This window comes from Gossypium arboreum, chromosome 8 (genome assembly GCF_025698485.1).
Source record: "Gossypium arboreum isolate Shixiya-1 chromosome 8, ASM2569848v2, whole genome shotgun sequence".
In the NCBI taxonomy this organism is placed as follows: Eukaryota; Viridiplantae; Streptophyta; class Magnoliopsida; order Malvales; family Malvaceae; genus Gossypium; species Gossypium arboreum.
In genome coordinates, this window is record NC_069077.1 from 24,044,800 (window position 1) to 24,071,951 (window position 27,152).

At 32.5% G+C, this 27,152-nt stretch overlaps 1 protein-coding gene across 2 annotated transcripts; it reads right to left on the minus strand.

Moving 5' to 3' along the window:
- Positions 1-17,332: 17,332 nt before the first annotated feature.
- On the minus strand, positions 17,333-19,323 carry LOC108468864 (heavy metal-associated isoprenylated plant protein 39-like). 2 transcript variants are annotated; one of them, XM_053018054.1, is made up of 3 exons: positions 18,952-19,323; positions 18,496-18,568; positions 17,333-18,069 (listed from the first exon to the last, which is right to left on the minus strand). In XM_053018054.1, the coding sequence occupies exons 1-3, from the start codon at positions 18,955-18,957 to the stop codon at positions 17,606-17,608; spliced, it is 543 nt and encodes a 180-aa protein (XP_052874014.1). In that variant the 5' UTR covers positions 18,958-19,323; the 3' UTR covers positions 17,333-17,605. The 2 variants fall into 2 exon arrangements, with proteins under 2 accessions (XP_052874014.1, XP_017625213.1); XM_017769724.2 differs by having other exon boundaries at positions 18,496-18,571.
- Positions 19,324-27,152: the final 7,829 nt, after the last annotated feature.

Below are 27,152 nucleotides of genomic sequence, written 5' to 3' on the forward strand. Positions count from 1 at the left end.
TGAAGTGATTTTCTATATTCTGTATGTCTTCCTTTTTTGTGTCAATTAAAAGGGGACTATGATCAGAAAAAGAATGCACTAGATGTTGAACTTTTACCTCAGGAAACAAAGAAATCCAATTCTCATTTGCAACACCCCTGTCCAGATGTTCTTGTATATTTGTTTCAGGTAAATTTCCTCTCTCCCAAGTAAACCATCTACCAAAATATCCAACATCAATTAGTTGACAAAATTTCAAACCTTCTCAAAACATCTCTATTCTTCTTTCATCTCTAGGCAAGCCCCCTTTTTTTTCAAAGCCATACATGATTTCATTGAAGTCTCTACAAACAAACCAAGGAAAGTCTTCGTCTTTGTAAATATTTTTCAGGACTGCCCATGAATCTTCTCTATCTTGTGCATACAGGCTCCATAAAATCCTGTAAATCGCCATTTAACATCTCTTTCATTATCAACCACTATCACATCAATATATCTTTTAGAAAAGCTTTGAAGCTTGATGTTAACATCATTTCTCCATGCCAAACACAAACATCCTCTAGTGCCCTCTGAATCTACTTCAATACCATTCACAAAACAACATCTCCGTCAAACTTTTTCCATCTGGATTTTACCAAGTTTAATCTCCATAAAGAAGACTATTTGGGAATCATAAGTCCATAGTGAGTGCTGAAGTCTTCGTATTGTCCGTGGACTCCCCAATCCACTGACATTCCAACTTAAGATTTTCATTGCTCCCGGTCGGCTTGCCACTTGGCAGCCGCCGATGATAAGTGATTAAGATCCACCATTCTCCTACTTCTTGCCATTATATTACCCATCTCTTTTTTTTCTGTAAAATCATCAAGCTCCCCTCTAGATCTCTTCTTCCCCTCATTCTCTACACGGATTGCATCCTTTAGATCATGATTCATCACATCTAAAGCTTATTCTGTCAGTAGATTCTCCTTTCCTTGGTCGTCAGATGATGAACCTCCTTCTAAGTTAAAACCAAGAACTAAATCCACAGGCTTCCCATATTTTACTTTGTATCCCACCTTCCACTGGCCTATTCCAAATCCTCTATTTTCCTCACCAATTCCTCCCATATCCCCATCACCTTCCTTACGTAACCAGACACTATTCATGGTCAAAGCCCTTCGAGATTGTACTCGTATAGATAAGTCCCAATCCATTTCAGTAATTTCCACTCCAAGGTTTATTTTCGCTTCACAGAATGAATTCCTATTTCCCAATCTTCCACAATAAAAATAGAAAAGTGATAATCACTCATATTTAAAAGTAACATATGAACATCTCCCACCAAATAAAATTTGCTTCTTTCTTTTCAAAGGATGCCTTATATCAATTTGGCCTTTATTCGCATAAAATTTTTATTCTCTTTCCCCAAATTGAAAACATCGTATTCTAAAAAATTCCCCAAAAAATTACCTAATTGCATTGCTAGGTTTTCAGAAAACAGACCAATAGGAACATCATGTATATGAACCCAGAAATGTGTCAAGACTAGAGGGACCTGTAACGGATCCTCCCCCCATTGCAATTTGTAAAGCATCAGCAAATGATTATTAAAGGTCCAAGGAGAACCTTTAAAACCCTTTCCATATCCATAGCATGAAAGAATTGAAACAAATACCTTTTTTCCCTCAAATCTCAAATTCAAACGCCTCAAACTGGATGCCACAGATTCGTCATGATACTTTTCATGGCTGGAAAGTGAATTTATACTGGCTGTGAGAAAACAACCCACTAGTTGAAAAATCTCATCCCTTCTTCCCGAGCCTGGATCTATTTGAATTTGAATAGCCTCCTCTTATTCTTCATTAATTGATAATTGGGCTAATTCATTCTCCATTTTTCCAAGTATAAATCACTCACTTGTGAATCGTACTTTATGTTGAGAGAAGATAGACTTGCGTGAGACCTAGATTTCAAAGGACAAAAGAGAAAAGAACAAGAAAAACCTAAAGCTCTTGCCAGGGGCGGTAGACAGAAAAGTGCTAGGGTAGCAGACCTAGTATATCTTCCATTCATCACTGGTCCATTTGATTGTTAATTTCAGGCCGATCCATTTAATTTATTTTATTGTTTACCAACGATAAAAAAATTTAAAAAAATATATTTTATATTAATATTAATAATTACAAATATTGTTAAATTTTAAAATAATAAAATAAATATATAATGGAGCTTCAATCGGGCCTGCAAAGGATGGGTATGAAAGTGAAGGCGGCACGTTGGGTGTATTATTGTGAGAGGAAAGTGATAATGGTGGCAACTAGCAATTTAAGAACAACACACGTTTCTCACAGTATTGTTTTAAAAGGTTAGCACTCATTATCTTTTATTTTTATTAGTTGTTCAATTTTTCTACCCATCATGTGATAATTACTAGCATATATTTTTATTCTAAATTAAATAAAATATTTTTTCAACAAATTAAATAAATAATATTAAGTAATTGTTGTTGATGAAATTAAAGCTTTGCTTATTTTTGAACCTATGTCATGAAATTTTAATAAATGAAAAAAATAAAATAAAATAATTTATTTATGTTACTCTCCTACATGGATGTTTTCTCTGGATTAATATTGTACTTTCTGACTTCCTTTTTTTTTTAATGGAAAAAGAAAATGAAGTACCTCTTTTAGAAAAGTTGGTTTTATAACTCAAATGCAAAGCAAGGTATATTAATAATAGTTTTTTGAATTAGTCTCTCAATGTTAAAAATTACATCCATTTTACTGTAATTAATCTTTCTACGTCATTATGCTAAGTGGTACTATCTGATTGTTCCATCAACCCCATTAATACTTAATAGAAAAAATTGACAGAATTTTTACCGAAAGGAACAAAATCAATTTGCTTTTTTTATTTAATACGGGGTAAAATATAATCCAAAGACTTTTACTTAATTTTTAAAATTATTTTTCAAGATAATTATATTACCAAAATATATATTTGAAAGAATTGGAGTTTTTATTCTCATAGGTTGTAGTTTGAAAAGAAAAAACCAACTGGGCCCCCAACCATCATATTCATCAAATCAAAAATGGTACATCCTTAATAATTATTTTATTACTACCTTTTGAATTTTGCAGCAAAGCAAAAAAAGAAAATCACAACAAAGTGGGTTTTCATGATAATTACATAGATTCAAGCATTTCCAGAAGTTCATGTACCCCTCTCCACCTCCATTACCTTAACCACACCTTTTTTTTTGAAATATTGGGTTTTGTTTTGTAGAGTTGTAATGTTTAGATTAAATTTATAATTGAATTGGATTATATTCTAAATTCAAATTCGAGTTATTGTTTAAAAGATATCGAGTTTATTAACTTTTATATATTTAGTTGAAATTACATGATTAAGACATTGAAAAAGATTGGGGTAGCACATGATGGATGGCTACAACTCAAACAAGGTTCACAATTCCATGGTCCCAATGTATGTGGGGTTTTAACTTTTTTTCAAACATTCTAGCACTTTGAGAGGACGAGGAAATTGGGAATTATCCAGCCCCCTACCATACTTTTTGTTTTGCCCTTAGCATCAAATCTATGAGAAGAAAAAGATAGGAGGGAAAACAGTTGAGTAGTGGGTGGGGGAAGGTGGCACACTAGAGGAGAAAAATAATAAGGGGTTGCAAAGCATACAACACCACAAACTAGGAAGCAATGCCAAATATATATAGCCCCAGATGTCAATCAATGGCTAATCAGGATATATTATTCCCTTTTTGTATGCAATTTTCATCGTATCACTTGTCATTCATGAACTTGAGGTAGGACAGGCTTTGGGGAAGTTGTTCTTCATTAATGTTCTCCTTTATTCCCATTGGTGGAGAGAAAATAACTCCATAAATAAGTGAAACTGGATGTATCGAAATATGATAAGGAAGATTGAAGTAGAATCTGTAACGTTGAGTGTAGTAACAGATGATGATGGTTTGTATGATTGAAAAGACTAAATGTAGTTGAGAATGAGGCTGAATAAAGGAATAGTCGAGAGAACTCTAGAAAAGAAATGTTAGAAATGCCAAAAGTTCTTTCACAAATTATGAAGAACTCGTATTTATTGATTACAAGAATAAATGGGTATGTGTTTAAAACTTGACCTGCTAAGCGTAAATGCTTATATTCACTTGGTAGGTTATCGTGCGCTACGTACAGTTCATTTTGACGAAGTGCTCTTGCTCTGTTGTATTTGTTGTTTGTTTAGGAAATTTTACGCACTCAAGCTCTTCGTAGAATTAAAAGAAAAAACCTCGATAAAAAATAATACTAACTCGTTAAGGAGTTAACAAACTCGTAACATATGACACTTTAAAGATTTTTCCCCAAGAAACCGACCTCTTCTCAACAATTATAAATTTAATTTAAATTAACATCGGTGGCGCACATCAAATTTATTGTGGAGATTCTTGAGTTATGATGAAATAAATTAATTTTTAATATTTTAAATTAAATTGATTAAACTAAACTAATCGATTGCTTACTTCCACAACCACTAAAAAACCTTTGAAGTTTTTTAAGTAATCTTGGAGGCAAATATATCATGATATATTGAAAGAGGCATAATTGAAATATGACCCTTATTTTGAAAAATTAGATTAAAGTTTTAAACATGATATTTATATGGGTAAATTATTTAGTTGGTCACCTAATTTTTTGGACCTTTTTTTTTTGGTCATCCAAATGTAATTTGGTCATTAACGTTACAATAATTTATTGTTTTGGTCACTCAACCATTAGTTGATTGTGCATGCCATGTCATCATTTTTTTTTACTTTTTTTAACATTGTTACTATTCATCTTCTTCTTCTTCAACTCATTTTTTCCCTCCACACCACCCCTGCTTTTTTTTAAACAAAGCTACCTTGTTGAGAAATTTTGGGTGAATCTTTTCTATTATCTAAGCACATTGTTCCAATTAAAAGTAATAAATGTGAAATAAGCAGGTTTAATGTAAAGTCCAAACTTTTGCTTGTTAGAAGAAAAAAAAGGTCCAAATTGTTGGCAACAGAACAAGGCTAAATGTTGTAAATAGCAAATGACTACCATATATGAGGATTGCTCTAGATATCTATGATGTGATGATTCTGTTGCGGTGGGAACTGACATTTTGTCAGTCGTATCCCATGTTAGTCTCCAAAAAGCAAAGTTGGGATGAAGGCATTTCATCCAATTTCTCCGCTACTTCTGTCAATGATATTTTCAAGGTTTGTTCCTCTATCAAATTTATTTATGTTGATGGATTTTTTCTCGGTCCCCTTTGGGAGCAATTCTTCCATATTTACAAGGCACGATTTTTTGATGTGACATACTAGGGGATAGTTAGGCGCCATGCATATGACATGTTCCCTCTTTATACTCGACACGTACCCTTAAACATGTCTTTTTGGGTAAAGAAGTATCATCGTAGAAAGTGCAGCTCACGAGGTGGTGAGGAGAAACGTCGATGACGTGTAACCCGCTTGTATGGCTTGCGAGGTGGGCGAGGCATTGCTAGCTTGTTAGACGTTGTCGGTGTGCACCCTGCACGTATAGCTAGCAAGTGGGCGAGACGTTGGTGGTGTGCGGGAAATGTCCAGCTCACATGTAAGGCTCGTCTGATATATAACTCGTCAAGTGCACAGTTTGCATGAGTGGAGAGCTAGCAGAGTGGCAAGCTAGCAAAGATGGCGAGCTATGAGCGAAGTGGCAAGCTATATGACATCCTTTCCTTTATCGATTTTGATTCTAGATCACCTGAGCGGATTAGATTTCGGGTAATTGAGGGTTTGTTATGTAAGTTTTAATTGAAACTTACTGAATAAACTTTGTTGCGTGTCAACGACATGTAAACTTTGTTTCATTGAATAGTGCTAGTGATACTGATTTAGGTTTTGATGTTTTTTCATAATAATAAAACTACCACTTAATTTAGCATGTAACATTAAGGATAACAGTAATGTGTACAGTGACCAGCATAGCAAAAATACGACGAACTGTATGGAGAAAATACCTGCAGTATATAGAAAAATTAGACAAGCTATACAACAAAAATTCAGCGAGCTATACAATGAAAATTCAACGAGTTATGCTTTAAAAATAGTGCAATTAGTACTGCAAAATACTGCGAACTGTACTTAAAAACTACGTAAATTTTCTGAAGATTTTGCAACTTTAAAATTGAAATCAACTGCATGAGAAAGTTGCAATCTTAAATCAACAAATGTAAGATTTTGGAAATCTTATAAGTATGAGGCTGAGATCTTAAATCGACGAGCCGCAAGATTCGAAAAATCTTGTAAGTATTAAGTTGCGATCTTAAATCTTAAATTTTAAATTAGAAAATCGTAATATTCGAAAAATCTTTTAAGTATAAGGCTACGATATTAAATCGGTGAGTTACAAGATTCAAAAAATCTTATAAGGTTGCGATCTTAAATTGATGAGCCACAAGATTCAGAAAATCTTAAAAGTATAAGGCTGTGATTTTAAATCGGCGAGTCGGGTTGCGATATTAAATTGGCAAGACACAATATTCGAAAAATCTTGTAAGTAGCGAATCTATGGAAGAAGAAAATCGTGGAGCAAATTGAAGGAAGGAGAAAATCGTGCCAATTTCATTCTACTAACAAAGCTGCCAAAATAAAAGAGAGAAAAACCCCAAAATAGTTTCGATAACTCTCCTCGCTACTTACTAACACTCCTCGTTAACTCATTATTTCACAATTCACCACTTCACATTCTAGCCCATAACACAATAGGCTATTATCTACTAAAAACATGAAATTATAATAATAAAAAAACACAAGCATGATATATTAAATCAAGTTACGAAGATGTACTTTCTCATAGACTCGTGCTGGGTCTTTGAAAGCTTAGCAGATAACCACCTGGCGAATAGTTCTTGTGTTATCCCCCACTTTGTATCCACAAACTCTACGGGGTGTATACTGGTTGCCCATGAGTATTTGACCGCTGCCTAGCTTGCCTATATTCTCGGTGAAAAAAACGAGTTGACCTTTTGATTTCCTCTACTTCCGCGAGCTTGTGAGCTCTTTCATAAAGGTCTATTGGGTTTTACAGTTTGTTACCTATGAACAAATACTGAACATGCTCACTCAACAGCCTCATGATGAAAGCATCAATGGTCTATTGATTTTCCAAGTTTTTTATATTCAAGGATGCCACATGAAAACGTTTTATATACTCTTGCAAAGACTCATCTTCCTTCTGATTGACCAATATTAAGCCTATTGAAGTACTCAAGATTGTTCTGTAGGCGCGAAATCTTCCTAGAAACAACTAACCTAAACTGTATGAGACTTGTAACAGAACTCTATGAGAAATAAAAATATTAATCCTTAGCGCTTCCCTTCAAGGTCATGGAGAAAACCTTACACTTTGCAACATCCGAGGCTCCCAGAAAATTCATGTAGTCGTTGTACTGCATCAGATTGTGGTCGTGGGTCCCTTCTTCCTTCGAAAATCTCTTTTGGCACTTTAAACTCTGAAGGTAAACCAACCACTACAATTTCTATGGCTAAAAAATTGTTAGAACAAAAGACTCAATCCATGTCCTCGATGTCAGGATGTAGCGTCTATATGTCTGCACAAGGCATCCATTTTCTGTTGCCATGGCCTTGCTGTAATAATCCAAATTTTACGGTTATCGGAAAAAGTGTATTTTTGGAGTCTCCGTTACTGAAAAATAGATCCGTAAATAATTATCAAAAATATTTAAAAAGTTAATTAATTTAATTAAGTGAATTTAGCTTAATTAAGGATAATTGATAAAAGAATTAAATTGAATAAAGTGTAAAAGTTTAATTATAGATTAAAAGAAAATAAAAGGACCAAAATGGCAATTAAGCCATTAGCATAAGTGAGGCGGCATATAAACTTAGATTTCAAATTATAAAATATATATATTTATTAATAAATGATATTAAATTAATTTATTATAATTATATTATAAGATATTTATATGATAAATAAATTAGTACAAAGACAAATGTATAGTAAATAAAATATATAAGTGTATGGATAAAAATACATATATTTGTAAAATATGTATTAGATATTAAATAGATATTTATTATTTTATAAAAGATACTTATTAATTAAATAATTATATTATAAGATTTTATATGATAAATATATTAAATAATGACAAATGTATGGTTATAAATGGATACAAATGTACTAATAATATACACATGAATAAATAAAAATATTTACTATTTAAATATAAATACATGTGTGTATATATATATATATATATATATAAAGAAGAAAGAATAGAAGGGAAGAAACAAAGCAAACGAAACAAGAGAGCAGAGGAAAGAAAGAAAGAAAAAGAGAAAAGAAAGAAGAAAAGGGAAAATTGAAGGTGTGAAGCTTGGAAGTTTAGTAGGTAAATCAATTTAGCCCTTTTTACTTAATTTTAATGTTTTAGAAGCTTTGGAACAAGATTTTGATAAAATTAAGTTGATATTTTGAAAGTTATTAGATTTCTAGATAATGTTCATGTTGAGTAAAATGATGAAATAAGGGTTTAATTGATAGAAATTCAAGTTAGAAATGAAATAAGGATTGAATTGTAAAGTAATTCATAAGTTTTATGTTGAAGGGCTAATTTTTAAAGTTATTATGGATGAGTGCTGGAAGCATATGATGAATAAACATAGAATTGAAGCTTTAATTTTGATATAAGATAATTTTATTAAGTAAAATTGACAGAAATTGATTTTAGGACCTAATTGTGAAAATGTTTGGAATTAAAGTCTAGTGTCGAAATTATGATTTCCAAAAGTTGTAAAGTAGTTTAAGGTGATAGAATAAAGTATTAATTGAGAAAAATCAGCTCAATTGAGAGGCTAATTGATTAGGGATGAAATTGTTATTTATTAAAGTTTGGGGGAAGAATGGTGATAAACAACTTACACAAAAACAATATTAGACAGCAGCAGTAGACTAACTTTGAAAAATCACCATAAATTTTATAAATTTAATTAGAAGATGAAAAAAATATGAAATTAAAGCTTATTGAATCTAGTTTCTCATAGAAGAAGCGGTGTAAACAATAAATTTATAAATAATGAGATATAATGAATTTTGTGAAACAATGTTAGAATGAATTTAGGTTCCCTTGTTCTGACTTTGGAAAATCATAAAAAATTGGATAAAAATAATTAGGGGCTTAAATTTATATGTTTAGAATCCTGAATGAGTCTAGTTTTAAGAGAAATAAATGGAATATCATTCGAATTCTGTACGAGGAGATAATTAATTTTAGTGAAGAAGGGTTATAATTTTCAGACAGCAGAACAGGGGTAACTTTAAAGAATAAACTGTACTTATTTCCTAAACAAAAAATTCTGAAAATTTTATTGTAAAAATATATATGAGTCTAGTTTCAGGAAAAATTAGCGGATCTTAATTTGGATTTCTATAGCTCTAGATATAAATAATTTAGTTACTATGACACAGATGGACAGCTTGAATATTCATAAAAATAAATAATAAAAATTATAGATGATGTTACTTACAAGTGTGTTATATACTATAAGGATGTGGAATGGAGAGGAGGAGGAGGAAAATATATATGAATATTCAGCTAGCATGACTAATTTGTATGTTCTAGGCTTAAGGACTAAATTGAATAAAAGTAAAACTTCAGGGGGTAATTTTGTAAAAACGTAAAAAATGACCAGATTGAAGAGAATGAATTGTTTTATTATCTAAATTAATAAATTGAATGAAATTATCAATTTAAGATCGGGTGAAAAATCGAGGAAAATGAAAAAAAAATTATCAAAATGCCCTTGAATCTTGGTATTTTTGTAATTTAGTCAGGTAAGTTCGTGTAACAAAATTATGCATAATTATAAGCTTGAATTAAATATCATACTTGTGAATTGTATTTTTGTCATGCATATGAAATTGATATGGATATATTTGATAATGCCCGATAAAATTATACATCCCGTTGAACAAAGGAAAATCAATGGATATAAGTTTCCCGAATTGGTTGTAGTTCTGCATATGTTGCAAACACACCATAGCTCGAAAGAGCGTCCCAATATTAGCCCTCTCAAGCTCCCCGTTATATGGTTCTTGCGAGCTTCCCGTTATAGCTCTTCGGAGCGTCCTGATAAGTTGTGATCCGCATGTGTTGTGGACACATAGTAGCTCTTAAGAGCGTCCTGAAATACAGCTCTTTGTGAGCTTCCCGATAGGCTCTTTGTGAGCCTCCTGATAGTTCTCGCTTGAACTTCCCGATATATGGCTATCTGAAGCTTCCCGATAGGCTCTTCGTGAGCTTCACGATATGGTTCTTTGTGAACTACCTGATTTTAGCTTTATTGAGTTTCCCGTTATAGCCCGGATTAGCTTCCCGATATAGCTCTTTATGAGCTCTCCGTTAAATAGCTCGAGACAGTAAAAAGGATCTAGCCCGGACGGGTGATCCTATCCTGATATAGCCCTCCCGAAGAATATGTGTAAAATGGATTTAGCCCGGACGGGTAATTCGAATTAGGGTCTGAATTTAGCCTGGACTGGTAATTCAGATCCAAGCTCATTAGAGTAATTGTCATTGTAGGGGATTTAGCCTGGACTGGTAATCCCGGCAATACTCTATGAGTTTATATTACAGGGGATTTAGCCTGGACTGGTAATCACACTGTAAGGATGAGGTTCGCGGGAGTGTGCTCTTTGAAATGAAATATGTAAGACCATGGTTGAAAGATACCATGGCAACCTGATATGAAATGTGTAAGACCATGGTTGAAAGATGCCATGGCAATGTGACATGAAATGAATAAGACCATGGTTGAAAGATACCATGGCAACATGACAGAAAACGAGTAAGACCATAGTTGAAAGATACTATAAGACCATAGTTGAAAGATACTATGGCATCATGTCGAAGATAAACAAAATTGTGAAAGAGAGACGCCAAGATATCTATTGATCAACTTATATTCAGGTAATATGTACCAGATGACAAATGGTTATATGAATTGGTTATACAAAATGGTTGTGTGAAATGTTTACAGGAATTGGTCATATGGAAATATATGTACAAAATAGTTGTATGAAATAATTAAGAAGATAGATAAATGAAATAAGTATAGGTACATGGAATTTAATTTATGTTGAGTTTAATACGAACTATTACCGAAATAAATATACATAGAATATAAGGAAATGATGGTGCATGAACTATTGATATAACGAAATGAATAATATATGCTTATGAAGAAACAGAAGAGAATAATGTATTTTCTAACATGTACATATATAATTATCTTTGATATGTTAATACAAGGAAATTATGTAAGTTGAGAATATTATTAAACTCAAGTGTGATATGTTGAGAAAATAGGTATATCAATGTTGAATTTATATGAAATATGTGCAAGAATACTAACAATGTTGTTGTTTGACGTTTAGACAAATGTTGCTGTTTGACGTTTAGACAAGTATCAAGCTATTGACTGAATGGTAACATGTTTAATTATAAGGAGCATTGAAATGGTAAATACTTAGAAGAAAATATAATTTAAGATTTTGGGAAAATTTTTTCTATGATCCCGATTTTATTTCGGTTGATTTCTAATGTATGTTTTGGGCTTCAAGGGCCCAATAGAGAGACATTATGATTATTTTTAAATATTAATAATAAATGACTTAGAAATTATCTGAAAATGTTTAGTAAACTCCGGTAATGCCTCGTACCCTATTCCGGCAATGGATACAGGTAGGGGGTGTTACACTTGCATATACTTTATAGCCCTCCTCCTATAAGGGCATGTTGTTATCATGATGACCAAAATGGTTTGACTGCATCTTTCGCATCATCTTGTCATTTTGTCTAAGCTATTCTTGATGAAAAAGTTGTTGCTCTTCATGTCTAACATTCTACAGTACCATCTGCTCCTTCAAAATGCGTACCTGCTCTTGTAGGCTTACAAGTTGTTGTTTCAAAGTCTCCTGGTTAGATGGGTTGGAAATCTCTTGATTTGACAAAAAATTAAGGTTGAAATTACAATGTGTTTCCTGTTGATCTGAGTTGTCCAAGTTTTTGGCAGGTTCGCGAACCATTTCGCAAATAGGTCAAGTTTATCGGGATGATTACTAACCTCTCCTCTAACATTCTGGCTTGAAAAAGGTGTGTTGGGGGATCTCTCGTTTGGGTGAGCCATATAAATCTGTGTTCAATCTGAAAGCCGGAAGTGTGTCCATGCTTACCGTACCAATTATTGATAGTTTTTTTCTCGGCCCCCATTAACAGCAATTCTTCCACATTTATAAGGCATGATTTCCTTATGTGACATAATAGGGGATAATTAGGTTCCATGCATATGACACGTTCCACCTTTAGACTCAACATGTACCCTTAAACGTCTTTTTTTAGATAGAGAAGTATCATGGTAGAGGGTGCAACTCGCGAGGTGGTGAGGTGAAACGTTGATTGTGAGCTAGCGGAATGGTGAGCTAATGAATGTGGCAAGCTGGAAGCGGAATGACGAGCTAGCGAAGGTGGCGAGCTGGGAGTGGAGTGGCGAGCTAGCGAATGTGGCGAGTTGGATGACATCCCTTCCTTGATTGAGTTAAGCTCCAAATCACCTGGACGGATCAAATTCTGGATTTGTGAAGTATTATATAACAATTTAATTATGTATTTTTTTTTTGAAATTTTCATTTCAGGGCAAGAAAGTTGTCATCTTTGAACTGCCTTGCCTGTAAGTTCTTTTTCCCCTTGTTTCTGGCAATATATATGGAAATTGAGAAATGGAATTTGATTTTGTGAGATTTTATTTGGAAAATCAGAGTTTAAAAATGTATATTAATTAAATCTGATTTATCTATATATGAGGTACTATATACATGATTTACTAAATAGTTAATAAAAAGTAATTTTTCACTAGGTTGTTGCTAGCTTGGATTGTCTAACCATGAAGAATGGGTAACAACTAAGAAGCTCCTAGGCAAATAAATGGGAAGTTTGTTTAGAAAAAAGAAAGGAAGAAGAAGAAAAAGAATGGTGGAAGCAAGAATATGGCATAGAAGGAAGATGATGAACAGTAATGGGGTAAAAAAAAGAGTAAAAAATGATGACATAGTGTACATAATCAACTGTCGTTAGTGATTTAACAAAAGGGTGGTTAACATAATAAATAATTATAACGCCAGTAGCCGAATTAATTTTTTTATTTGAATGATCAATTAAATAGTTTACCCTATTTATATAAATATATTACAGATATAATTATTCAAACAAATAAAATTGTCACAAAAGTAGCATTATAACACAATGTATGAACATGCTAGCGAATTAATTTTTTATTTGAATGATCAATTAAATAGTTTACCCTATTTATATAAATATATTACAGATATAATTATTCAAACAAATAAAATTGTCACAAAAGTAACATTATAACACAATGTATGAACATGCTACAATTTACATAAAATGTATTAAGAGCCTATAAAAATTTACATAAATTTATACAACTTTAAACATGCAAAAAGAAGTAACACAAAAATTATAAAGACATATCTTTCTTTAAATTAAGGCCCTGTTTGGCAATTAGTTTTGTTAGGATTTCGACCAGATTAAGCAATGAATAAGAAAATAGCGGAATAAATTGAGAAATTGAACACATAAGTTTAACGTGGAAAAACCCCTCCAAAAAGGATAAAAAATCACAGGCAAAGATAATTTTACTATAATGACAAAAGAACGAATAGTACAAAAGATGGAGATAAAAACTAAACCCCGGAAACTCGAAAACAAAGAACCCACAAAACGTAAACACAAAATTCTCTAAATGTGTTATGAGTTCTAACCTCTAATGGGTATATTTTCTAAGGTTGTAAAAGAGCCTATTTATAGGCTAAATTCATAGATCAAATAATAATAAAATAATCTAAACTAATCAGTGTTTGATTGAAACAAGTAAACAGAATTTAACTGAAAGATTATTTTTCAAATTTGACTGAAAATAGGAGTCATATTTAACAGGTTTATAGGTGATAGTTGATTGCTGATTGTTGATTGCAGTGGGTGGTTTGACTAGCTAATTCTATTAACTAATTTGATCAACTGATTCTATTAACTGTTTATTTAAAAGTGTTGGATAAAACTTAGCTGATAGCTGAAAGATAATATGTGTAAAATGATAAATAAGGGCGTGCCACATTTTATTGTTAAGTATTTATTTTATAATACTTTAATCATTATAAAGTGAAATTATTGAAATAAAACATTATTACCAAGGAATTAAAACATCTTTTATGAAAATTAGTTAGTGAATATTTTTGAAAATTTAAATAAACAAATTTATTAAGTTTCTTTTTGTAAATGTTAACCTTGTGGAAATTGATAAATATTAATAGTGTATCAATATAATTGTAAACTATATTCTTAGTGATAATTATGTCATATTCTTAGTATGTAAATTAGTGATAATTATGTCACACTTTGAATAAATTTGTTAAATAATATATTTCAATTAATATAAAGTTGCATAAGAAATTATTTTACACAAGTAAATTGAAAATAAATTAAGAGGACATAAATATTCAAGAAATAGATACATGTGGCAAATGGAGTAATTTTTTAGCAAGTATGGCCGGCTATGCCATTTCATATATCTCATTCCCAATCAACTGTGAAAAAAGTTGTTCATCCTTGCGTTTTTTGATTTTGGAAGTTTTAGCTTAACAAACTCTTGCAAATCTCAATTTACCAAACACTATAATTAAAGAATTTGACCATCCAAACCTCTATTTATGCTCAAATAAATTTAAAGAAAAACTCAAAATTCTATTTACCAAACATCCTTAAATCTTTATTATGTTAGATATGAGATGGAATGAGCAACAACATAAAACGAGTCATTAACATATAAAATATCAAATATTTTAATACGGACAAGAAACACAAATTTTATATAACTTTATAATAATCTGAACAAAATAAATACATATTTTATAATTCTCTTCTAATTCGCAATTAATGGGACAAATTTTAAGTTGGATTGTAGATTTATTTTTTATATTTAAATAATATTTAAATTTAAATTTTAAAATTATTATCTGAAATTGTATTGCTTATTTAGATAATAAATGCGGATTTATATATTTAAATTCACCTTATAAATTCTATTTTATATATAAATAAAAAGAATTTTAACGAATTTGAATTTTGATTTTGAAATAGTTTTTTTTTTGCAGATTCATATATTTGATAGATAATAAAATTTAATTTATATTCCAATTGGAATAATAATTTGCGGAATTAGATAATAATGCAATTATTTGAATAAAATTTTAATTAGAAAAGGTAATGAGGTTTTTACCGTTATTAATATTAATCTCCAAAATATAATTATTATTATTAAACACAAACACCTGTTTTTGTTATATGGTAGCAAAGGGTGAATTAGCTTGATATATCATATATATATATATAAATGGACAGGTTCATTGTTATAATAATAACTTTTTTTTGGCATTTTAAATTGTTTTTCAACAATGTCTGCCCCAGAGATGATATATGGATTGGACTTAGTCCTAATGTGGGTTAGTAGATGACAAATATAGTCCATGATGCAATAAGGGTTAAATTCCGTAGTAAAATTACAGGTGGAATATATGAGGTTGTTTTATTTAATTTATTTGGCTGATTGAATTACAGAATATAAGATTACTTAAAAGTATATTTTACTCATTTATTTTTGTTGTAGAATTTATTCTTTTAACAAGTTTAGATCTTTTAATATTTTTAGTCTCAATTTTCATAACATTATGATAAATTATTACAATTTATACATTAATAAGAAAGTATATTATGTTGAAATGAATTTATAAATAATAATGTATATTATGATTTAAGAACTCGTATTTATTAATTACAAGAATATAAGATTATAGGTTTAAAACCTAACTCTGCTAAGCGCAAATGCTCATATTCCCTTAATTTGTACAGTTTTTTGTTATGTATTTACATCTTATAAATAATGTCCTTAATTTGTAAAAGAAAAAAAAATTGTTGCAATCACCATTGATTTTAAATTCACTATTGCAGTATTTAATTTTGAAGGAGTGAATAAAACTCGATTCGATTTAAAAAAATTAATTTTTTAATTTTGAATTAATTAAATCGAGCTATTCTGAGTTAATAGATTTTTTAGAATTAACATGAATATGTAATTCAAATTTTTGAGTTCGAGCCGATTTAAATTTTACAGCTCAAATAATTCAAATAACTCGAATAACAAATTGATGTAAATACTCTTTGAGTCCCGATAGTTTTAAATATGTGCAAATTGGTCCTCTAAAAAAATTACAAAGAATTCAAAATAATCTTCAATAATTCAAAATATTTATAAAAATATCTTTTTCCAAAATTTTATAAATATATATTCAAAATATTATTAAAAATATTTCAACTATATAAAATGCTAAATTATATATATTTAAAAATTCCATAATGATAAATTTGAGGCAAATATAGTTTATCATTGTTCTTCTCTTTGTTTTAAAACAGGTTTTAAATATACATGTCATTTATGTTTTTAATTTGTAATTTAGTGATATTGCTAAGAAGATTTAGGATTGGTTTAATTTATTTTTAATTTAACTTCAATTTATTTATTTATTTGTGAATAAATAAACAACACAATTACATTAGATTAAAAGATCAAAACGCCTCTTGCTTTGTCTTGTTGGAAAGTATGCAAGACTTAATTAGGGATAACATCACAAATTTGTAAACTCGATTGCCATGTAAGACTCAACTTGGTCAAGTGATCCACAATTATGTTATTTTCTCTAGGTATATATCTCAACTATCATTGTCCTTCAGCTCTCAAGAGTAGTTGTACTCTTCTAAGGACTGTAATGCTTGAGTCTTCCAATCTATTATCAGCCAAGACTTTGATCACTTTTATATTGTCAAATTGAATTGTGGCTCTTTTGTATTATTTACTGGAGTTCAGCTTCAAAAGGCATACACTGACCTAAGTATCTATTGAACTCAACTCAAATTTAATTTCAATGAACTTGATTCAAGAAAAAAAATTCAAATTGAATTGGCATAATAAAAATAAAACTTGTCTACTTAATTCGAAAATTTCACTCGTGAGTAATCTATGTCTTGTGATCTAGAAGGGTATGCGCTTACTGCATTCTTCTTTTCCCGCTTAAACTTTTGGTTTCTTCTAGCTACTTTGCCAACTGCTTTTGTATTGTCATATCCTTACTGTATAGCACTCTTCTTTTTCGTTGGAAGAAAAAATGGAGAATAAGAAGAGACGGCAGAATAAGCAAATACATTAGATTACAAGACTAATATAAAATTACATCCATTCATGATTCATGGAAAAATGGTGGATGGATTTTTCCAAATTCCCATTTGTTATTCACTCTACTTTCTTCTACAACACCTTAACTAGTACATTAAAACCAAAAAGGATTAATGAAAAACATCACCATATCTATACACTAAGGAAGTTTGTTTTCTTTGGTTTGTTGCCTCCTGTTCTTCAATCATCACATTCAAATCCATCACCACTTGCCTTTCCCCCGCACCCTAATTAGCAGATAACACAAGCATTTGGATTCTCTTCCATGCTTTGAACATAGTAATAAGTGGTCATTTGAGGATTGTATGCTCTGTAAGCCTTCACAAGCTCCAAGACAGGGTCCGGTGGTGGCAGCAGCTGTGGCTGCTGCTGTGCTGGTGGCTGTGGTTGTTTCTCTTCTTCTTTCTTTGGCTCCTCTTCCTTCTTGGGTTCCTCTTCCTTCTTGGGTTCTTCTTTCTTTGGCTCCTCTTCCTTCTTGGGTTCTTCTTTCTTCGGCTCCTCCTCCTTCTTGGGCTCCTCTTTCTTGGGTTCTTCCTTCTTCGGCTCCTCCTTCTTCTCCGGCGGTTTTGCTGGCCCTACCGATACTATAGTGGTCGACCAGTTCTTGCGCAATTTGCTCACCACATTCACAGGATCAACCGTTCCAATCACTGTCAATTGCTGTGCTTTCATATCCATGGCAATGGAATCAATTCCTATCAAAATTTTCAAAGCCGAAAAAGACAAAGCTATAATCAATAAAAAGAAACCATTACTTTTTCCATGGCCAGCTCCAAAAGAACAACAACAATATAACATGAAGAAATCTCAGAAAATATAAGAACAAATCACTGTTAGCACGAAGATATTGTTGTCATCAAGATCCCTTAGTCATAGATAAAAAGGGGTTTTAACAATCCAAGCTAAAGTTCAAATACATATATAAATAACCAATGTATGTTGCATCGAAATCTGATATTCGAAACAACAATAATATCGAAAGATGTTAGAGAATATATATATATATATATATATATATACGTAATATGAAGCAGTCACATCATTTTCTGTAATTTAATATAAGAAACATTTGGACAGATACCTAAGTAAGCAACACTTTATAATAAAGATTGTGCATGTACCTGAAAGAGTCGAGACTGTTTTTAGAGCCTTGTGCTTGGCTTTATCATCATGCAAATCCAACTTCAGCACAATCTTCTGCAATTAAAATAAGAGAAAATAAAAGAGATCTGTTTCAGTATCTTTTGTGTAAGAATCTTGGTAAATCGATATGTAAATATATAAATGCATTCAAGTTACATACATTTTAAATATGAACATAAATCAAATTACTCAATTTTTTTTCATCCTTTTCCATTACTTAGCACATCAAATAAGATGACAAAAACCAAAGACTGTACGGATTCTTTTGAGCTGAAAAAATGACAAGAATCAAAACCCAATTCAAGAACAAGGCCTTATGATTCTCTTTAAATCCCCACGACAAATATTACAATAAAAAATTAAAAGAAAAAGCAAATAAAGAATCGGAACCCAATCAAGGAAAAGAAGAAGAGATCCCAAAGTAGGAAGCAGACCTTCATTTGGGTGGCACTTGAAACCCTTTTTTTTTTTTTGAGGGAATTGCAGAGATGCTTTTTTTGGAGGAAAGGAAAGTGAGATAAGAAGGAAAAGGAGGGGGGTGTTGAAAACAAGAGATAATAATGGAGGGGTTTGAAAAAAAAGGGGTACAAAGAAGAGAAAGATTTGGACAGATAATTGTAAAGGAAAAGAAAAGAAAATCCGAATGAAAACAAGAAATGCAGAATAGGAGAGAGAAACAAAAAAAGGAAAAAGGTGGGCAAACGAGGAGAACAGAGAGTAACAGAACATAGAGAAAGAGAGTGAAGTGTTGTATTGAAGGAAGTGAAAACTAGCGGGCAAGGCTCTTTGTCTCGACGAGGCTTTTAAGTTTTAATCGAAAAACACAATTAAAAACACAAAATGGGTTTGAATAGGTAATAGGGTGCAGTAAAAATGCGTCTTATTTTTTATTTTATATTATAATATTTAATTTTATTGTTATTAATATTTTTAAATTAAGCGCAAATAAACATATTGTCTATCAAAATTTAACCATAAACTTATAGTATGGTCCAGACCTATTTTTCTCAATTATAAACATGGATGGGTAAGTTTTAAAGGGTTATGTGTGGGTTTTCATAAAAATAATAAATAAATAAATAAATATCAAAATAATATTTTTTTAAATTAATTATGAAAATAGGTCATTTTCTGCAGTAAAATTAGGTGTTCTCTGATTAGTTGATTGTACCACTTTTATTTTTTTCTAAATTATAATGCAATCAAATAAATTTTTATTATTCTTGAATGACACATTAAGCGACACAGGACTAAAGTGTGATATATCAAAACGTTTAAAGACTTGAAAATTTTCCCTTTTAGATTGAATATTGTAAAAAAAAAAAACCTTTAGGTTGCATTTTAGGTTGGCTAATATTTCTTAAAAATTCACTTCAATATTTTAAAAGAATAAAGTATTGGCATTATAAGAGTTGAGATATTAAATTATGTCAAAAATAAAATAGAGATTAAATTTCAAATTTGAACCAAATATAAGGATGAAAACTAAAATTATCCATTATTATATAATCTCAAAAGAATATAGGGATTAAAACTAAAATTTAACGACCATCTTTTCATGTAAAAGAAAAAAGAAAAGAACAAGTTTCATATAATGAAAGGGACTAAAGTGGTTATTTTAAAAAATAGAAGTACCTTAAAAAGAAAATAATAAGCAAGGAAGGGTTTATGAAACAATTATGCCCCAAAACATATTTGGTGCCGCCACACTATCATGCAACACTAAGGTTTTTTTTTTTTTTTTATACAATAGTTAATCTAAAAGGGAAAGTTTCATTTCAAGTCCTTTTATGTTATGGTTTATGACATTTCAGTCTGGTGTTGCCAATGTGGTAGGTGGCACCAATAAAAACTCGTTTTTTTAAACTTAATGATTTGGAAAAAAAGGGTGGTGTCACCAACTAGTCAAGTGGCACCCAACTTTACAGTAGAAAATGATCTATTTTCGTAATTAATCTAAAAATAATATTATTTCCTTAATTAATTTTTTTGTATTACTTTTATAAAAAAAACCCAGGCTAAATTAACTACATATGTCATTTCTTATTTGGCTTTTTAGGGTTTAGGGTTTAGGGTTTAGGGAAATAGGATATTTTTTGGAGAGAGAAAAGAAAAGTGCGCCTAGAGAGGGTTAGGGTTTTCTTAATTATGTTAGGTTTAGGTTTTTTAAGGGTTTAGGACTACGGGTGAAATCGTAAAAGTTTATAGGTAGATTTGAGGGGTTGGGGATGTGATAATGTGCCTCAAAACACATACATTTCATATGTCATGGCGAAATAAGACCATTATCTCAGAAGCCCATATTGGGAAAGTCAGATTTGAGGGGTTGAGGTGACAGTGCTTGATACAGTCACGAGTCGAAGTATAGGTGGAGGTCCTAGTCGATGGTCGTAATATGATCACGAGATCAAGTATAATCGAAGGCCAGTTGAAGGTTGTTATGCGGTCACGAGTTCAAGCTTCTTGGATACCCGCAAATGATACCTTATATATACACCATAGATAATATTGTGGTCATAATCATAGGGAAAAACGGAGGGATTTTTGGTGTAATTAACATAATTTTTTACTCTATTTCCAAATAGTCAGTATCTTTAACCTTTCATTCTTATCTAAAGGCTGACACCGAGGTGGACACAAGAGGGCTCTCAGGCGGAGAGTGGATGTTCTGGCACAATAGAGGTCAAACTCAAGTTGGCTTGGTAGCGATTGTAGTTATTAATGAGTTGTTTAATAACGACAAGTGTTATCGTCACTTGTGATGCTTCTGTTTAGTTATCGTCAATTGTCGATACTGTTGAAGCCGTAACCAAACCCAATCCCCGACTTTAAAATTCAACTCTCTGTGCCCCAAATCATAAGTGGCTTTCATTCGTTGCTAAGCTTGCAAGAGTCTATCTCGAGCATTGTGTAAAAGTGCATCCCTATCTTGTAGAGCCTTATCCACAGCTTTAATCCTTGTAGAACCAGCTGAATAGGAGAGAAGTCGAGGTGGATCCCTACCGTATACTAATTGGAAGGAGTGGCCTTTAGGCGGTGTGATATGAGGTGTTGTAGCAATACTCACCCATGGAACCCAATCGACCTTTGTCGTGGACGATCACTAGAGAGGCATCGTAGGTACATTTCTATTGTTCAGTTAACTACCTCTGTCTGACCATCAGATTGAGGATGGTATGCTGAGGAAAAAGTGAGCTTAAAACCACTTTGACAAAATAATTCCTTTCAAAACAGGCTGAGGAAAACTTTATCACGGTCTGAAACTATAGATTCCGACAAGCCATGAAGTCGGAATACCTCTGCAAAGAAGACGGTAGCAACAGATATAGCAGTAAATGGATGGGACAAAGGTAAAAAATGAGCGTACTTCGACAGTCTTTCCACAACCACCATAAGTACCAATTTCCCTTTTACTTTGGCTAGACCCTCCACGAAATCCATAGAAATGTCAGCCCAAACATGTTATGGTATTGGAAGAGGTTGAAGTAAACCTGCGGGCTGTAAATTTTTCCATTTGTGGCGTTGGCATACTAAACAATGTTGCACAAATTCTGAGGTTGCAAGCTTCATTCCTTTCTAAAAAAAATCTTGGCGAAGACGATGCAATGTTTTCAATTCCCCTTCATGTGCCATAGCATGTATAGAGGAGATAAGAGTGGGAATAATTGGTGAGGTAGGTAAAAGGTACAACCTCCATTTAAAGAAAATCAACCCATCTTGTGCAACCCAATTGGACCCCAACTCTCATTGTAGAATTCTTTGCTGGAGTTGTGATAATTCTGGGGAAGCTTCTATTTCTCGTCTGATGGCTTTAAGAATTTCAACTTGAGGGAATGAAACAGTCATGAGGTGTGGTAAGTCTTCGTCTTTTCTAGATAAAGCATCTGCAGCCCTGTTCAACTTCCCTGTTTTATATTCCACTCGAAAATCAAACCCCATTAGCTTGCTGATTCAATGTTGTTGTGGGGATGTCGTAAGTCGTTGGTCTAGCAAATACTTAAGACTGAAGTGATCAGTACGGATGAGGAAATGCCTTCCCCAAAGATAGGGTCACCAATGAGTCACTGCCTTTGCCAAACCAATTAATTCACGTTCGTAGGCAGCCAACTTAAGGTGTCGATCTGCAACCTTGCAACTGAAAAAGGCAATGGGGTGTCCCTTTTGCTGTAGTACAGCTCCAAACCCGCTGTCCAAAGCATCACATTCAACCACAAATTCCTCCGTAAAGTTGGGTAATTGCAAAACTAGGGCTGCTGAAAGAGAAGTTTTTAATTGGGTGAAAGCAACATCAGCTTCCTTAGTCCAGTTGAAGGCATTTTTCTTTAGAAGATATGTTAAGGGTACAGCCACTTGTCCATAATTCTTGATGAATTTTTTGTAATATCCTGCCAACCCAAGAAAGCCTCGTAGAGCCTTGGTAGTTTTAAGAGTTGGCCAATCGGTGACATCTTTAATTTTAGTGTGATCAACCTCGACCCCTTCACCATGGATGACATGACCGAGGTAGGTTACTTGAGACTCTCCAAAGAAACACATGGATTTCTTTAAGAACAACATATTATCCCACAAGAGTTCAAAAACTAATCTTACATGATGCATATGTTCAGTCCATGTTTTGCTATAAATTAATATGTCATCAAAGAAGACTAAAACAAACTTACACAAGTAAGGGCGAAAAATGTCATTCATCAAACTCTGAAATGTGGAAGGGGCATTGGTAAGCCCGAATGGCATGACAAGAAACTCAAAGTGTCCATGGTGGATTCGGAAGGCTGCCTTTTCCACATCAGTAGTTGCCATTCTAATTTGAAAATATCCCAATCGTAAATCCAATTTTGTAAAATATTTTGCCCCATGAAGTTCGTCCAACAATTCATCCACGACAGGAATCAGATATTTGTCTTTAACAGTGCAAGCATTAAGCTCTCGATAATCAATGCAAAAAGGCTATGACCCGTCATGCTTATTTACTAATAGTACTGGAGAAGAGAATGGTGATCTACTGGGTCGAATGATTCCTTGTTGTAACATTTGGTCACACTGCTTCTCAATCTCATCCTTTTGAAAATGTGGATATCGATAAGGCCTGACTACAATTGGTCCTGTTCCTGGTTTGAGAGTTATACGATGGTTACATTTGCGGTTAGGAGGTAACCCAGATGGTTCTTGGAATAAATGCGCAAATTCTACCAGTAACTTATCTAATACTATATTAGTTAAATCCTGTCCCTGTATCAAGCTGAGTCGTGGAATTTCCTCTGGGTGCTGCCCTTGCCAGAGTATCTTCTTATTGTTTACTGCAAATTGCATAATTAAGGAGCTGAAATCCCATAAAATTGGACCAATGGTACACAACCATTTAACCCCCAAAATCATATCAAACCCTTCTAATGGTATTGTATAAAAATCAGCTTGAAAGTTGTCATTGGCCACAACGAACTGTACTGATTTACAAATGCCAATGCTAGGAACCCGTTCTCCGTTTGCCACACATACTTGCAACCCCCTTTTCTTTTGTATTTTCAGTCCCAATCTTGGCACTAGACCTTCGCGTAGAAAGTTATGTGTACTGCCTGAATCAACGAGAACTAACACTGTTTTTCCTGACACCTTTCTTTGGTAGTTGCATAGTAGATAAATTGCAAGTTCCTCTAATGGCATGTAAGGAAATTTCAAGATCATCTACCTCATCATCTTGCTCATCTTCAATATCTGGTACTTCTATCCAAAATAGCCTTTTACATTTGTGCTCCATGGAGTAAGACTCGTCACAATTATAACACAATCCCTTAGCCCTTCTCTCCGCCATCTCTGCTCGTGTCAATCTTTTGATAAATGGTGCGGAAGAACCTATTTTGCTGTTATTCCCCATTGGTTTCGTTGTTTGTCCTCCTCCCTTTGCAAAGCTCTTAGTTGTTGGAATAATGGAATTGCTGCCAGTGTTTTGGGAAGCTGACCAGTTTAGATTGGTTTGAGATAACATCTTGGAAAAGACTTTTTGTTTCTGTTCCAAAGCTCGAGCTATATTCATTGCAACTCCAAGGTTTCCCGGTTGTTGCATCTCGATATCAATTCTAAGTTCCTCTACTAATCCGGCAGTAAAAAGGTTTACTTGTTGCCGAGGTTTAAGATCAGTAGTCCTAGCCAGTAGTGATTGAAATTGACGTTGATATTCTTCTACCGTCCCAGTTTGTCTCAAGTTTGCAAGTTCCCCCAAGGGGTTATTACTCATAGGTGGCCCAAACCTGACATGACAACACTCTCTAAAGCGCTCCCAATCAAGATTTGCCTCCTCTTCCTCGATTTGATCAAACCACAATTGTGCTTATCCTAAGAGATGGAATGAAACTAAGCCGACTTTGTCTTCTTCGTTGGTCCGCTGATTGCCAAAAAACTTTTTGCATCTTTTTAACCATTCTAAAGGATCACCAACACCATCATAAGTAGGAAATTCCATCTTGGAGTATCTTGGCACCATGCCCCCATCGTGTTGTGAATCTGAATTTCTTTTTTTGCCTCCACTGCTGCCTTGTTCTTTATTATTTTTTTCTAAATTCTCTTTCGTTGTCTTTTGGACCGAAAAAGATAAAATCGCCATCTGCTCCTCTAATACTTGTTGCCTTGTAGCCATTTGTTCCATAAATGCCTCCACTTGGTCATCAAAGTTTTTGTCACCCATGACACCGGCTCGATACTAAGTTATTATGCGCCTTGGCGTAAGATCTAGTCACAGGTCTAGACGAGAAAGTATCCTTGCTTCGACTTATGGTTACTCAAAGGCAGATTCGACTTTGACTGAACCCCCTTCCCAAACTAACGTTTGTGATAAAAAATAAACTCCCCTTTTATTTCATATTGGCAGCCTTTTTATAGGCTGTTAATTACAAAGGAAAATCCTAATCTAATTCCTAATTTAAAGTCCTAATAGAGTTCCTAATTTAAAATTTATAAGGAAATAAAAAACCTAGTAAAACTAAAACTCCTAAAAAAATTAAATAAATGTAGAATTCTAATTCCTATTCCTCCGTTGATATTGTTTTCCAATAAAAACATCTATATCACCAATAAGCAAGTAATAAGATAAACAAGAATGTCACTCACCACAGTTTTAGAAAGCACTTCTCTTCCACTTTGGGATAATAAATTACGCTGCCAACTTTCCAATTTAGTATAAAATTTCTCTTTTAAAGTTTTCATAACCTCATAATTCGTTCTACCTTACAAGGAAGAAGCACCTAAGTAAGTTCTAGGATTGTCAGCTTTCTTTATACATAGAAGGTCACTAAGCTCTCTCTTTTTTTCCTCATTCACATTCATACCGAAAACAACACTAGACTTCTCCAAATTAACTTTTTTATTAGATTCTTTACCGTACTCCTCAATTATCTTGGTAAACTACCTACAATTTTTCCCATCAGGCTTTAAGAAAAAATAGAGAATCATCTGTAAAAAGAATGTGAGAAATAATAAAACTTGACCTACTAATTCAAATAGGAGGGATCTAGACTCCATTGCCTTAGAAATCATTCTTGAGAGAACATCAACAACAAATAGAAACAAAAAAAAAAAGAGATAATCGGTCTTCTTTGCCTAAGACCCCTAGTTGGTCTAATGACCTCACTATTTTTACCATTAATGACCAAAGAGTAAGACACAGAGGTTACACACTCCATAATCCATGTTATCTATTGTTTATCAAACCCAATTTTGGTTATGATTGCCTCTAGAAATCCCCATTCCACCATGTTCATGTCCAACTTTATACCCACCTCATACTTTCCACCTCTTTTCTTCAATTTCAAGCAGTGAAAAACCTTACCAACAATCACAACATTGTCTCAAGCCATCCTACCCTCAATAAAATCACTTTGGTTGCATGTAACCAATCCTCCCATCAATGATCTCAATTTGTTAACCACCATTCTTGAGATTATTTATAACAAAATTAGAAAGACTTATAGACCTAAATTGAGATACCAACTCAAGCCTTTTCACCTTTGGAATAAGCACAATCTCAGTCTTTTTCATTTCCTTCAACATTTACCCATTATGAAAAGAAACTTTGCACATACTTCACAACATCCTCCTTCATCAGACCAAAATTTTTGATAAAAAAAAAAACCCACAATATCCATCGGGCCCTGGGGCTTTCAACCCTCTCAACTGAAACACAACATTTTTAATCTCATCAATAGTCACCATTTTGACAAGATCCTCATTTTGTTCAACAGTTATAGACTTCTTCTGTAATGACCCGAATTTTACCGTTACCAAAAAAGTGTATTTTTGGGTCTCCGTTTCTGAAAAATAGATTCAGTAAATATTTATTAAAATATTTACAAATTAAATTAAGTGAATTTAATTTAATTAAGTGAATTTAATTTAATTAAGATTAATTAAGAAAAAAGACTAAATTAAATAAGGGTAAAAGTTAAATTATAGATTAAAAGAAAATAAAAAGGACTAAAAGGAAATTATACAAAAGTATAAATTGAGGCGGTCTACCGTGAAGAAAATCTAAGATTTTTTTATGTTTAGTATATTATTTTATTATTATATTATTATATAATAAAGATATTTTATGTTTTAATTATATTATATTATATTATATTATATTATATTATATATATAAACT